Raw genomic sequence first — 15,241 nt, 5'->3', positions numbered from 1 at the left:
ATCAGAACAGCACAGTAAGGGTTAACAGCATGAACTAATATTTAGAAATAGCACATCCCAGAGGGAGTCAGCTGTAGCCAGCTGGTCACAGTCACTGAAGCCACAAGCCTCTGTGGACATGGTATGGCAGGGGAGAGCCTGCTCTGGGGAACCTGAGAGGCCCTGAGAGGGTAGACCACCCCTACCCCCACTCCATAGCCCCAGTATGGCGTAGGTGTGATCCAGAGCCCACCCGGGGTTGGACAGGCAAAGCTCCGCATGGGCCTCCCAGCCACAGCCTTGCTCCCAAAGCAGCAAAGACAACTTTTCAGCTTCTGAATTGTGTAATTGTTGGGGCTAGCGGCTCCTGCCCGCTGGAGTCTGGCTGCCTGCACTTGGAGGAGCCCCACAGGCTCCTGGGCCAGAAGCCGGAGCAAGACCATTCCTAACAGAGGCTTAGCCTGAGGCTCTGCAGAGACGTTCCTAATTATGAAACTACAGGGCCAAGGAACCAATGCCTAAAAGCCATGTCCCCTTGCACAGGGTAGTCGGCGTTCTGCGTCCTCCATGGCAGAGGGCCAATTCCCTCAGGGCAGGGCCCAAGCAGTTGAAGCACAGCGCTGCTCAGACACCACCCCTTTGAGGGCACAAGCACATGCCATTTACCAGCAGGCTGGCTTTGGCCACAGGCTCCTTGGGTGGAGCCAGTTGGTCAGGGTGCAAAACACCCAGGCTGAGGGCAGGGTGGGGTGGTGGCCACTGCCAGCGCTGGCATGCTTCCTCCCAGATACACTGGGAATCGGGGGCAGTAAAAGTGACCAGAAGAACCTGGCCAGGCTGCAGGGCTACACATTGGTGGGCAAGCAGGAGTCGGTAGGTCTGTGTTGTCCCATTCCCCTAGAGTTCTTGGGGGAAACAGAGGCAGCATACACTATCAGTCATTGAAACTTCCGAGAACTGGCAACCCTCTGACTTCTATGACAGGTGGGAGCACTCTGAGCCATCTTCTTTCCTGTCGCCCCAAGTGTCCTGTCCCTGGAGAGGTGTCCGTCTAGGGGGTGGAGAGAGCACTGAGTGAAACCCCCCCTGGTCTGGTCGAGCTAGAGAGAAGACTCTATTTGAGTCCTCACAGAAAAGTCTGTGTGGGGGAAGAGGGCAGCTAGGACTTCCTGACGGGGGCAAGACGGGAGCAGGGAGGTAGGGGCAACAGGAGCTGCCCGTGGCTGTCTGGTCAGCCCAGCTGGAGGAAAGTCATGGCAAAGGTTAGCAGGCAGAACGGAGGCAAGAGTCAACCCTGAGGATGCCAGGGAGGTTTAGGTCAGCTCTGCTCGGGACAGGCATGCCCTCGACGCGGGGGTGAGGACAAGGAGCCAGCACTAAGCCCCATCCAGCAGCACTGCTCTGAGTCAGTGGGAGATGATCAGTCATCTCAAGCTACCCAGGGCCTCAACTCTGATGCCGTTGCTCAGCTTCAGCCCAGGGTCCAAGTCTCATGCAACAGACTCACAGAGGCCAAGCCTGTGTGCCCAGAGCTCCAGTGACCCTCCATCCTGAGAGCCAAAGGTTTCTCTTTTGTCTGAGAACACAGACACTGAGAACCTTATTTCCAAAGGTGTCGAGATCTCAGGTGAATGATTCTTTTTCTTCATCTCTCTCTCCCCCACCCCCGCCCCTCACCCAGGAACTAACTTGGTCCTTGCAAATGACCTTGAATTGCTGATTCTCCTGCCTCTGCCTCCTGAGTGTTAGGATTAAAGGCTTGTGTCACCACACCCAGGTTTTTTTTTAATTGAATTTTATTTTGTGTATGTTTATGTGCATGTATAACCTGTACGCAGGTACCCATGGAGGCTAGAAAAGGGTATCAGAGCCCCCGAAACTGGAGCTACAGGTAGTTGTGAGCCAGTCAATGTAAGTACTGGGAACCAAACTCAGGTCCTCTGCAGGAGTTGTGAGCACTCTTGGCTGCTGAGCTATCTCTTTAGACCCATGCCCAGTTTTTATGGCTGTTGCAGAGCAAACCCAGGGCTTTTAGATGCTGGGCGGGAACTCCACCGTTTGAGCTACATCCCCCTCCCCACCACCCTAATGCTAGAGATTGAATCTAGGGCCTTGTGTATGCTAGGCAAGTGTTTCCCTGCCTAGTTACCTCTCCTGGTGAATGCTTTACAAACTGGGAACCCCCCCCCCCCGGCAGAGATGCACAAGCTGGGTCATGAATGCAGCGCTGATTGCATTCTTCTTTAGGTCTGTGTTTCTCAGCCCCACCAGCAGCAAGGCTGGGAAGGCTCTGAGCTCATCCTGTCTTAAATCTCAGCCGCGGGATGGGCAGCAGCCACTTGTCTGGAGACTCTCCAGATGGGCAAATGACTCCTGGTGGTGGTGGGCAAGTAGATCTGTGGGTAGGGGCCAAGGAAGATGGGAGAAGATGGGTGGCGTGGAACCAGTGCGAATCTCCACCCTAGTCTCTAACTCACAAAAAAGGCAAACACCTCCTCTCCCTTTCATTCTTAAAAAGAAAACTCTATTCCCCCAACATTCCCAGAAGCCTCCCCTCCCCAACCCTGGATCCATATTTGGACAGTAATTGGCTCCTAATGGGGACCAAGTGTCTTGCTGACTCAGAAGAAGGAAAATAAGAAACAAGTCATGGACTCAATGCTTCAGTTACCTAGGGTGCCTGGGTAGTTCTTCAGTTTGTCCAAGTCCCTGTAGAATAGCAACAAATGGCGTCTTAGTCAGCTTTGACAGGCACTTATTGAACACCTACTGTATGCAACTGCCTCTGGAGGGGAAAGTTGACGGTTCACCGATGACATTCCATGGGGGGCAGGGTGCGTGTGAGTAAGATATAGACAAACTGAGGTACCGGAATGTATAGAGTAAAAAGGGGATACAAGACAAATATAGGTTGAGCACCTACTGTATGCCAGCCCCTGGGGTAGGCCTTTGAGACATATTGAAACACTTCATCCTTACAAATCCAAATGTAAATGAGGAGCTGAAACGCAGGAGAAGGGAGCAGTTAGAGGCCATACAGTCAAGTAAGAGAATTGGGATAGAGAACCAGGCATGGCAAGAGGAGCACCGAGCTAAGGCTCAATGATTTGGCTACCCCTTGTCTGGATCAACTTACTCAAGCCCTTTGATCTCTCCCAGCCTCAGATGCTCCATCCAAATGGGGCTCCGTTCTGTGGAAAGTTGTGAAATGTACAGACATGACTGTTGCTAAGGGCGAGGACTGGGAAGAGGGAAGAGGGAAGAGTGGAGCATGGGCTGTGGGCTGCAGCAGGGAAGCCCAGTGGGGGGCTATGTGTGAGAGGAGAGAGGTACAGGGGTGCTCCATCCATCCACTGGAGAAACCCAGGCCAGGTCCCATTGCAGCTGGGGCTGGCAGAACTCAGGCACTGGGAAAGGCCACAACAACTCTGCTTTTTCCAGCTCCTGGTTGGGACTAGGCAGGCTTTTGCCTGGGAAGGAGCCAGGAGGAGAAGGCCCCAGCCCGAAGCTCTTAGGTAGGAGCTAAATCCAGGGCCAGATTTCCAGGAGGCAGTGGGTAAGGAAAAACACCAAGATTCTTAGGTCAGGAGGCCTGGGTTCCTGACAGGAAATGGCCAGGCACCTGCCTTTGACCCTGGACTCCGAGCTGGGCTCTTCCAACACAAAATGAGGGGAAGGGTGCTCGGCCCCCGCCTTGAGGGTTGTTTTGAAGCACATGTTATCACAGGACCGAGCCGCACCGTAGGGTCGAGACCTCCAGTCTTTACCGGCAGAGAGAAAGCACAGTCTGTGCGAAGGGAAGGTCAAACTCAGGCCCCAGTCTAGCGCTCTGCTCCAGCGGAGTCCTGTGACCACTGGGGCACCTAAACCTCCACCATCCCCGCAAGGGCAGAAGAGAGCCGGCAGCTCACACTTCCTTTCCCATTCTCAAGCGATCCTGTTCTGGAGAATCTAAAGTCTCAGAGACTTGGTCCCAAATCTTTAAAATGGGGAATGAGTCTTAACTTGGCAGCCAAAGGTCCTTCAACCCTGACCAGGAGCAGGAGCCCAGAACGGCCCCTTTAAGAAGGCTGGGGGTGGGAGCAGACAGAGGGAGCCCCCGCCCGAAATCCAAGCACGGGTCGGCGCCTGCCCCGCCCCCGGAGTTAAGTACCGGACAGCCCTTGCGTCCTAGCCCTTGCGAGGAGCCCTGCTCCCTTGACTTACGACTTGAGACTCGCTGCTGTCCAGACTCCTGCACGCTCTGTTCCCTCGCCTTACAAGTCCAGACACCCAGCCCGCCGCCGCGATGCTTCCCGGCCCAGGACACGGGCTGTCAGCTCCAGCCCTGGCCCTGGCTCTAACCTTGGTCCTGTTGGTTAGACCTGCATCTCCTGGTGAGTGAGGGGCTGAGACCCGGATCCAGCCTAGGGGATCTAATGGGGGCTGCACTCACAGGCCAGGATCAAGAGTCCAAAGGCCTGTACTTCTCTGATCTCTGTTTATGGGGGCTTCGGCTACCCCAAGGACTCCGGGTTGTCTGGCTTTCTTGACCCTAGAAAGTCAGATCCTGGGAAAGGGGCCCCTTGGAGTCAGATGGCCAAGGGCGTGGCTCTGCCCACCCAGATTGTCCGGGTCACTCAGGCCACCTCAGTGCTATCCAGTCTCTTTGCTTGGGGTGACTCCAGTGTTACTTAAAGGACACCCATGGCAGTAGTAAGTGGGCATCCTGGACACAGATAACCCTGAGCCAGAAGTGGGGAGAGCTGTGAGGTGGGAAGTAGAGAGCAGGCACAGTGCCCCACCCCGTGTGTACCCAGCACACCTCTGCCATGGCGGCCTCTAACTGCCTTCTGGCCTCTGTACCCTCTCGCAGCTCTGCACCTCTCACAGCTCTGCACCTCTCTCTTCGTTCCCAGGGGCGGGCTGGCTGGTTTCTGCCTCTACCTCCAGCCACCTTTAAGCCCTTTTCCCCCCCATCACTGTTCTCATTGAGAGGACCAGGTTAGTGACCACCCACTCTTCAGGTTCCAGAGGCAAGGCTGCTGCTACCCCTCAGATACCTCAGCCCTGGGGCAGCCCGTGCCACACCCCCTGTCCCAAGCCGTGGTCCCTGAGCAGCAGAGCCTGGGTGGAAGTGTACCTTCTGAGAGGTGCTGGTGCACATCGCCTCTGTCACAGAGCCAGGATTCCTAGCATTACAGCATTCTTCCTTTACTGGAGACAAGGGCTGGTTATGCCATAAGATCTGTAGCCTCAGGGCCCATCAGTCATTACTACCCATGTATGAATCAGGCCTTCAGCCTACATCTTTCAGGACCATTTCCAAGAGCAACTAAGAGCAGAGAAGGAACTTGAGTCTCCCTTCCAGGGGCCCAGGCCACACCCTTGTCATCAGATGGGGGAAACCAGTTCTAACGAAGGGGATCACAAGGCACCCAGAAGGGAAATGAGTCAGGAAAGGACCCCCTGCACTAAGGTGACTCACGGATGGGTCCAGGCTCCCCATCCCTGCTTCACAGACTTCCTAAAATCTCACCGCCCCGGTGGTGAACAGACCTGGAAGATGTGAAAAGGGAGGACCTGAGGTAGCTGGGAGTCCAGCTCATCCAGCCCCCAATTTCCAGCCAAGAGATGGGTCCCAGCAGCCCCTACCTGCTTGGGCTTCAACTGAGAACAATTCTCAGATACCGTCTTAGCACCAACAACTTGAGACACGGCACTCAGGCCGCACAGAGATGGGCAGGCTGAATCAGGGTGTGGCAATGTGTGCCCATAATGCCAGCCCTGAGGAGGCTGAAGTAAAGGGACTGCACTGTGGGTAGGTTCAAGGCCAGCCTGGGCTGCAGAATGAGTCCCAGACCAGCCTCAGCTGGAATGAGACCCTGCCTCAACAAACAAACAAAAGAGAAAAAAGCAGGGGAAGGAGGAAGAAGAGGAGGAGGAGGAGAGGGGGAAGACGGAGGGAGAATGGAGAGAACTCGTATTAATTCAGGAGCTCGGAAAGTGGAGTAAAATTCAAAGAGCAGTTTCTAGCTGTGTATAGAAAGCCGTGTGAAACGTGTGGAGGAAATCAGAAGCCAGATGGGTGGGACAGAGGGCCCGCCGTCCTTGAGTCAAGCCCTGAAGGGTGGGAAGGGAGTCTGTACTCCTGTCTGCCGTCCTCAGCCTGGACAGGAGCGGGGAGGTGGGTGTAACAGGGTGTTGAAATAGAAAGACCAGCAGCCTGGCGGGAAGGCGTATTTTGAGCACAGGACAGGAAGAGCCATTGGGCTGGGACACAAAAACCTTAAATGGCAGAATGAAGCCCACAGCCTAGGTAGGCACTGGTGGAGACAAGAAGAGGCTTCAGGTACGGGGGTGGGAGGGTGGGGGCAGTGGGGTGCCCGTGTTTTAACAATAAACCCACCCTGGGTTTCAGGAAGGATTTGAGCATGGGGAAGGGATGGACTAGCTGATACCCCTGTGCCAGAGCTTCTACATAGCACACCCAACTCTGTCACTCCCCACACAGTCTCAGAGTTTATGTGGGCGCTGAACTCACAGCCCAGCCTCAGGAGTCCAGGGGAGGTGGGTGTCTGTACTCTTTCCCGGGCTGATTCCTGTTTGTGGGGTCTCCAGCTACCCCATGTTGTCTGGCTTTCAAGACCCGTGGAGTCAAATTGCCCAGACCCATCCTGAGCTCTGCCTCAGGAAAGCTGCCCTCCACCTCTCCTGGAGGCACTTGGGTTCTCTTGCCCCAGCTGGGTGGCTCCCCCTGCACCTATCAGCATTCCAGAGTACCCAGGTCATGGGGTCTGGGAGGCAAGTTTTCTTGGCAACCATCTGGGGCAACATCTCAACTGTACAGACAGGAGAAATAAGCCCCCAGAGGGGAAGCAAACGTCTAAGGCCTTTACAGACTTTCCCCAGCTGCCCAAGAAAGGCCCAGGGGAAGAAGGGAGTCCACTCCTCCTGAGCTCAGCCCTCGGTAGAGGAACAGAGCCGCATGAGAGGCTGGGAGAGTGATGCCTGAGGGACAGGCTGAGGAGAAAGAAGATGGCATTCCAGTTCAAGAAGGCTTGGCTGTAACCTCAGGACCTGGGGTGTGTCAGAGTATAGCACTGAGGACATTGACTCCCGTACCTCTTCTCTGGCCTGGCCTCACTTGGGATATAAGGGACTGAGGTAGGACCTACATAGCATGTCTCCCAGGGAAGGTCTCAGGATTATCTGGACGGGGATCAGAAGATATGAAGTATTTAAGACAGTGGGGCTCCAGGGCCCCAGATACTAGAAAGAGAATCAGAGTAGAGCCTGTTGGCTCTGAGAGTGATTTACAGGGGCATCCGTGGTGTGGAGACAGACGAACCTTGTGTGTGCACAGTGCATGCTGCCCCGGATCTCTGAGGCAGGACAGAGGCCAGGGCCTTAGCCCAGCCCACCCAGACTCTAAAAAAGCTGCCCCAGAACTAAACATAACCGAGCTCCCGCCTCACAGGGTCCACATGCCCAGGCAGGACAAGAAGAGCCTTTTAGCAGTGCCTGCCGGGGTGGGGGTGGGGGTATGGGGGAGGGTGAGGGGACCACGAAGGGAGAGGGCCACAGGGAAGGGAATGGGCATGTGTGGAGCTCACGCAGGAAGTGTATAGGCTGTCTGGGAACTGGGCGTGCTGCCCAGGATAGGGTAAGGGAGGGGGACTTGGATATCCCTGACGTCCGTGCTTGCTTGTTCACGGGTGCACACAGATGGAGCGCGCACATGAGGACCCACAGGCGCAGGCCATGCTGGTTGGGATACAACTGCTCTCATAGACCCTGACAGAGGTGGTAAGGGCAGGAGTAGCTGCTGCCTCATCTCCGGCCCTCTACCTGACAGACCTGGACTTGGGTGGTGCCTTGGGGAACATGGTGAGGTGGGGTGCAAAGTTGTACCTCCTGGTCAGGACCAGGAGAAGATAAATGAGGGGTCTGTGGGCTGGGGTTTCGGCCTGCTTCCTCTTTGGTTCTCTGTTTCACTGAATCCCTGACAACTGCTGGCCACATCCAGAGCCTGCCTCTCCAGCATGCCCTCTGCCCCAGCCTATGTGAATTCTGCAAAACCTTCTAGAGATAAAACTCTTGTTCTAAGTGCTGACGAAGTGGACCTGGATGCACCTTATTACCTTCATTGCTGAATCTGCAAGGAATCTTGGGATTAACTGGATCAACACCAATAGTTGAGAGTTTAGATCCTTCCTAGGGCAGGGTTCCCTACCTCTCTGGCCTCCTGGAGAATACATCAACTAACAGGGAGAGGGTTAAGCCAGTTCATCACTCAGTCTGATCACTTTCTTTCAGAGCCAGCCCTGGTGGGTGCTGGAGTACAAGGAAAGAAACAGCCCCATTTTATAGAGGAGGAAACTGGGCTCAGAGAGAAATAAGGACTCCCCTAATCACTCTAGGCATTCTCATTCATCCCAACAGAGTGGGCCATCCCAGATCAGGCCAGCAGGGTAGGGGCATCCACCAGTGTGACTTCAGCCCCGCACCCTGCAAGAGGAGAGATATCTCCTAGAGAAATCCGGGTTCCTGTCCCTCCAGCGATTGTTCCCACCTTTCCTCCTTCATTGTAAACTCCACCTACCTCCAGCAAAGGGAGTCACACATTTGTCTCTGATGCAGTTTGTAGCCTGGGGCTGCTGTCAAGGTGGCTTGGTGGCATGGATCACCCATGCAGTGTGGGTGGGCCTGGCCAAGAACATTGCCTGTCCTGTTGACCAGTCCTTCTCGCTCAGTGCCTGCCCACGCCTGCCGGCTCGAAGCCCGTGGAGGAGCCGGCTCTGCCAACTCTGGTGTGCATTAACCAGGCTGCCAGCCATGGCTCATGCTTACTTAAACGTTTCAGTATGTCCCCACCCCCTCTGCCTCCACAGACCTAACAGCAGAAACCCTGACTCCAGACCAGCCCCAAGTGGGTCACAGCAGGGCTCAAGAAGTTGCTTGCCCTGGAGTCACACAGTGCTTCCTTGGTGGATTGGAGGCCAGGCCTCCCTGCCCTTTGTCCTTATTCCCTGACATGGGCGATGGCCTCACCCACAGGAGCAGCAGCCCCATGGGAAAAGATGTCTCATCTCCTCTTTCCTGGCTCTCCACCACATAGCCGAGCACAGGGTTGGTCCACTGGGGGCTGGAGAGGTCACTGTGCTGACCAGGGATTTCAGAGTGTGCCTTCAAGTGCTCCCAGGGGTCACCTCCAGCCCACCTGGAGGTATATGAGTCTGGGAATGTGGGATGCCTGTCTCACCCAGTATGCATGGAGCAGCTTCCGGAACAAATGTTTGTAGTTTGAGTTTTATGTCCTTTTTTTGCCGGGAGTGATCGCACATTACCGTAATCCCTGTACTCGAGAGGAAGAAGCAAAATTGAAAGTATATGGTCAGCCTAGGCTACAGAGCAAGACACTGTCTCAAAATAAATAATAATGATAATAATAATAATTAAGTGTGGGCTGGGGGTGTAGCTTATTTGGAAGAGTGCTTGTCTCGCATGTGTGAAGCCCTGTGTTCAGTCCTCAGCAGCACCACACACACTGAGTGTGGCAGCATGCACCTGTTAGCCCAGGACTTGGATAGAAGTCCAAGCAGGAGGATCTGGAGTTCAAGGTCATTCTTGGCTAAATCGTGAGTCTAAGGATCCGAGACATTCCAGACTTGATAGTGAGACTACATGAGATCTTGTGTCAAAAAAAAACCAAAACAACAAAAATATACTGTTTTAATAGAGGATTCTGTGGCAGAGAAAGGGGGAGAGAAGGGAGAGAGAGAGAGAGAGAGAAAGAGAGAGAGAGAGAGAGAGAGAGAGAGAGAGAGAGAGAGAGAGAGATTACTTCAAAGAATCCCACTCAAGACTGGTTGCAGGGTTTCCTGTAAAGTGTCCTCCTCCAGGCGGTCGAGCAGGAAGCCTGAAGGCGGGAGCGGCCCCTGAACACGGTCTCCTCACCCCAACTCTGAGGTTTCTCCTGTCCCAGACCCCCACCCTGCTGCTCCTTACCATCAAATAGGATCCTGACCACTCTGGCGGGCAAACGCCTGTGTCTCCTTGCTTGCAGACCCTGCCACACCATTGCTATGCTTTGCCCCGTCTCCCTACCATGCATCAGCCTCCATGGTCAAGGTGAACCATGTCCTAGTGTCTGGTTGAGCACGGCCATCAGTTAGCATCTTCTATTTCCAGCACCCTTCCACATCTGCCCCAGCTGGGCTCCACAACTGGACTTCCCTTCTCCAATCCTTCAAGCTTCAGCACCACAGCCCCTGGGAGTCTTTTTACCACTACTGGCTCTGAGACCAGCCTAGTCAGCTTCTCTCTTGGGGCCCTGTGTAAAACAGCCCACTTTCACCTTCCCTCTGTCTCCTGACCTATGATTAGATACTCAGCAGGGCCGGGCGGTGGTGGCACAAGCCTTTAATCCCAGCACTCGGGAGGCTGAGGCAGGTGGATCTCTGTGAGTTCAAAGCCAGCCTGGTCTACAGAGTGAGTTCCAGGATGGCTAGGGCTGTTACACGAAGAAACCCTGTCTCAAAAAAAAAAAAAAAAAAAAAATACTCAGCAGGTGTGTGTGTGTGTTTGTGTGCGTGTGCGGGCACACACACACACACAGTGCATTGTTCCATGGCTCAACAAGGACAATGTCCAGCCCCCAAGTCAGCAGCCCTAGGGGAGGCCCCCCAGTTCAGGACACACACCCTGGCCCAGGAAGGACCTCTGGCTAAGTCTAGGCCAATCTGCTCCCTGGGGAACAGAGAGGACTGGGGAGAGGACACCAACTTCCGTTCCCACCTAAGAGCAAACCCTTCCCCGCCCACATTTCAGGAGGGGGCAGCTATAAATACCAGTGGGCCCAGGATGCTGATTCCCACGACATCAGCTCTCCCTGCCCCCTTCGCGAGCGCACAGGCACTGGGACCAAGAAGTTCTGCTGCAGCTGGGACAAGGCAGGCTTGCCTCCCCACTCCCGTCCCCCCCACACACACCCCTCCACCCGCCTTCCTGGCGGAGGGAGAACGAATCACCATTTTGGGAGTCTCTGGGCTATGGATGAGCTCCTTTCCTATTCTCATTTTGAGTCAACCCCCACCTTTCCTGTCTCAGCCCTCGGTTCCTCAGAGACCTTCTATGGGGAGGCAAGAGGCTAGGCACAGCGGTTACAAACATGGTGTCGGAGCGCTCATCTGGGATTAGATTCCAGCTCTAACGCTCCGGGTGTGACCTTGGCTCGGCCCCCTCTGAGCCTCCAGTCAGTCCTTTATAAACCAGGAAAGAATAATTCCTCCCTCTCACGTGCGCTGGAGACAACCAAGCCAGATGGCGGCCTGCTCTGGGAACACGTGTGCCCGAGGTGGCTGTTGCTCTGTCCCTACTGTCTGTCTGGGGTGGGTGGTTCAGCAGTGGGGTGCTCCTGTCCAGGAAAGGTTCCCAGGCAAGGACACTGTGAAAGCTATCAACCAGCTGCTTCCTACCCACCACACCCCCAGCCCAGGACCCTTCACAAAGTGGAGACAGGATCCGGCATCTGTCCTGCTTGAGGGCTGAGGTCCTGCCTTGCTCACTGGCAGAAGCAGGAGGCCCCTCCTGGGTGCCCAGAACCCCCTTCCCCGTAGCTGACAGCCCTGAACAAGGCACACTGAGCTGGCATGGAGCTGAAACTCAGTCAGAGGATGCCAAGTTAGTAACCAAAAGGTACTCGAACCCTGTGCCCAGAGAAAGTAAGTGGGGAGGGAGAGATGGGCCCCAGTACTGTTTGTGAGCAGGGGAACCCAGAAGCCTGTCTTTTTCTTACCCTCTGCCAAACCCACGGGGCCTTCTCTTGGTACACTCCAACTCTGACCAGAGCCCAGTGACGTTGACCTAACGTGGTTTGATGTCAAGAGGACCGTGGGGCCATTAACACCACTTGTAATCAGCAATGGGTGGCTGCGTAACAAGGAGCAGAAATCCAGGCTGAGAGAAGTTGACAAGAAGTCTCTGGGATGTTGGTGATGTCTGTGTGTGAGTCCAGTGAGGACATGCAAGAAGTGAATTTCCAGAGAGGGCTCCAGGGTGAGAAGTCTGGCATTGTGACTCTAGAAGAACCCTTGGGATGGAGGGCTAGCCAAAGTCTAAGCCTCCGGGTTGAGATACCTCTGCCTTCACCCCATAGCATACTGGGAAGGACCCAGCTAGCTCCCCGGATGTGCTAATAGGATCCAGGCGCCTGCCCCTGGCTGTTTCTGTCTCCAGGCATCTGGGGCCCGTGTGCTTCTGATCACCCATCTGTAGCCCAGCTGGGCGCTTCTAGAAATAGGGGCTGAGATGGAGGCTCTTCCTCCAACGAGTCAAAACTGAGGGGTAGGGAACTTGAGCCTATGCTTACTATGGGGACTTGAATCTCCCAAGTCAGCTCTAAACTTCCGAGTCCACGCTCTTAAGAACGGGCCAGGGGCTCAGCCTCTAGCTAGCTGCTTGTCCTGGGCCACACAGTAAGATGGGCTTTGAGGGCCCTGGTGAGCCCACTGTTCCCTGGCAATGGGAAACCACTTCCCAAAGTTAGCCCCAGACCCTGTGGCTCTCCTAGGAGGACAGCCTCCCTCCACCCCCGGTTCCTGTCTTCCACCCCCTAGCTTGGCCCCACCCTGCCAAAAATAAACTCAGACCACCCCATTTTGTCCCAGCCAGACCCACCCAGCCCCTCCAGAGCCAGTTGAGTCACTGCTTGGGACTGCTCCTTTTTTTAACTGTCTGAGTCACCCGGTTGTGGCTATGGCTGCATGACACATGCCCAAGCTCCAGTCAGCCCAGGGCCCCTAATAAGCACAACAGTGACTGGCAGCAGGTGAGTGCTGCTGCTGCTCTGCCTTGTCACCTCTCAGAACCGGGAAGCTCACTCCCTAGAAAGCCAAAGATGGATGGAGCCGGCCTCACCTGTAGCGTTTTTCTTGCGCCTCCACCAGACCTCCTAGGCTTATGCACCACGAGTACCAGAAAGAGAGGGGTCTCCAGCCCAGGGTCTAGGGATGAATGGGAGGGCCTGGCTTCTAGGGAGAAGGTCACAGAGATACCTACTGTTGGCCTTGCCTGTTTGGTTCCAGCTCCGGCCCCACACTGTCCCTGAGGACTCCCTGTAGGCAGAAATGCCCATGTCTGGCCCCCCTGTTGATCCTGCCTACCACTGGGTTGCTGTCTCCTCTCTCTCCCAGACTCCTTTCTGTCCCATCTCTGTTTCTCCATCTTGAGCGTCCCTGGCTGGCTGGCTCCACTCCTCCCGTATCTGTGGTTGGTCCCTCTCTCTCCATCTCCTCCCTTCCCATCCCTAGCTCTGCATCTTTGCCGCGCCCCTCTCTCGTCCTGCTCTTTCTTTCTGTCATCTTCTGCCCAGTTTGGGTGACAGTCTGAAGTGCTCCCTCTGCAGCTGGCACCCCCAGGCCCTCCTCTGTCTGCCCGGCAGACAAAATAGACCCACATCCACCCATTCCCACAAGGGAGTCTGGGCCCCTGAGACCAAGCATCCCGAGAGAAATTTTCCATCCCCTTCACCCAGGCCCTGTCCCCTAGCCCGATACATAGGCTACATCCTGTCCCAGGGAATGTCAGGATCCCACAGGCACTTCCTTAGAGCCTGGGGGACGGGGAGGGGGCCTGGGAATGGCCCCTCCTTGAGCCCTGCTGGAGCAGGGGCCTGCACAACTTCAAACCCTGTCCTCCGTCTGTGGCTATGCCTCCAGCTATAAATAGGGGCTCATAGTCTATTTTCTTTAAAAACAAGCATCAGACTGGGTCACCATGGCCAGAAAAGCGCTCCCTGGCTGGAGCAGTCTCCCACTCTTGCTCAGCCACTGAGTCCAGGCCCCTTAGATGGTTAGCAGGGCTAGAAAAGAGGCTGGGGGAGACACGGTTGAGAATATCTGAGGCAGTCTCCAAGGGGCTACCTGGACCACCTGGACCACCTGAGGGCACGTGGCCACCCTGCATACACCCCTCCCCACCATCTCCCTCCATCACACGAGATCAGTCTTGTGCCTGAGACTCACAGTGTCAACCAAGAGAAGTGACAGGCACACAGCTCCCCAAGCCCGAGGGTCTTTGGACCCCAAATGAAAGAAGGATGCCTTGGCTATAAGACAAGGGGAGGGAGACATGAGGCTTGTCGTCCTCAGAGAGAAAGAAGACAGCTGGATCCAAGACAGGGATGGGTGCCTGCTGGATTCGGGCAGAAAAGCCTGTGGTCCCGCAAGGCTGGCGCATGGCAAGTTCAAGGGAGATGAGGGAGGACGCTGTGGACAGGCGGAAGTCACTCAGGGCCTTCCACACCACGCTTGGGGTTTGGAGCCTGGTCTCGGAATGGAGAGCCACCCAAAGCTTCCAGGCCAGGGAGGATGTTGGGCAAGTCAGTTTAACTGTGGCTGTTACTTGCAGTGGATGGCAGGAAGTTAACTAAGGCAGGCACAGGATGGTGGTGATCGGGCACAGGATGGTGGTGATCTGCCTTGTAGAATGGCACAGTGGGAAGGAGGTTAACTGATAATTTAGAGGCAGGATGGATGGAAAATGGATAAATCCCTCGACAATGAAGAGGGAGGAAGGAGTGGATCCAGAACCCAGATTTCTGTCTACAGTGGCTGGGGAGTGGGAACTTTACTGGGCCAGTGAGCAGGTTGGGGTGGCACGACCTTGTTTGCTATGAGTGAGGTTAGACATGAGGGTCCCTGGCCCAGCTGTCCAGAGCTACTGGCAGTGGACCTGAGGGCCCAGAAAAAGAGACCATGCCTGAGGATGGAAGAAAAAAAAAAATGAGTACACGGTGGCAAGAATAGGGTTTAGTTCCTGGGAGCCACAGGTGACAGGAAACTCAGTGGGAACCAGCTCCAGCAGGAGCCAGGTCCACATGAGATGTGAGGCTTCGGTCAGGGCTCTGTGGACGGCCTGGTTAGCCCTCGGCCTGGTGGTTTCTGGGCCCAACCTTCTAGCCACAGACTCCTGCAGCTGGGCACTGGCCAGTGTGGTGTTTTGCTGCTCGCCTGCCTGAGACAGATCTCCTTGATAGAAATCCTCAGGACTGAGGAGATGGCTCAGAGGTTAGAGCACTGGCTGCTCTTCCAGAGGACACGAGTTTGATTTCCAGCACCCACATGGCAGCTCACAACTGGCTATAACTCTAGTTCCAAGGGATCTGACACCTTTTTCTGGCCTCCCCAGGGACTGCATGCATGTAGTGCCCAGACATACATGAAAGAAGACACCCATACACATAAAAAAAAAAAAAAGTTAAAGGGTTTTTTTTGTTTGT

General features: G+C 55.2%; 1 protein-coding gene across 1 annotated transcript in view; it reads left to right on the top strand.

The window, feature by feature from the left end:
- The first annotated feature begins 4,039 nt into the window (after window positions 1–4,039).
- Window positions 4,040–15,241, top strand: part of Cspg4 (chondroitin sulfate proteoglycan 4) — a 36,919-nt gene continuing 25,717 nt past the window's right edge. The window contains 1 exon segment of the mRNA XM_028865050.2: window positions 4,040–4,355. Coding sequence (XP_028720883.1) covers window positions 4,268–4,355 — 88 coding nt within the window. The 5' untranslated portion in view covers window positions 4,040–4,267.

Source organism: Peromyscus leucopus, chromosome 7 (genome assembly GCF_004664715.2).
Source record: "Peromyscus leucopus breed LL Stock chromosome 7, UCI_PerLeu_2.1, whole genome shotgun sequence".
Lineage (NCBI taxonomy): Eukaryota > Metazoa > Chordata > Mammalia > Rodentia > Cricetidae > Peromyscus > Peromyscus leucopus.
The sequence above is the reverse complement of the archived record's forward strand: the minus strand, read 5'-3'. Positions and strand labels throughout refer to the sequence as shown.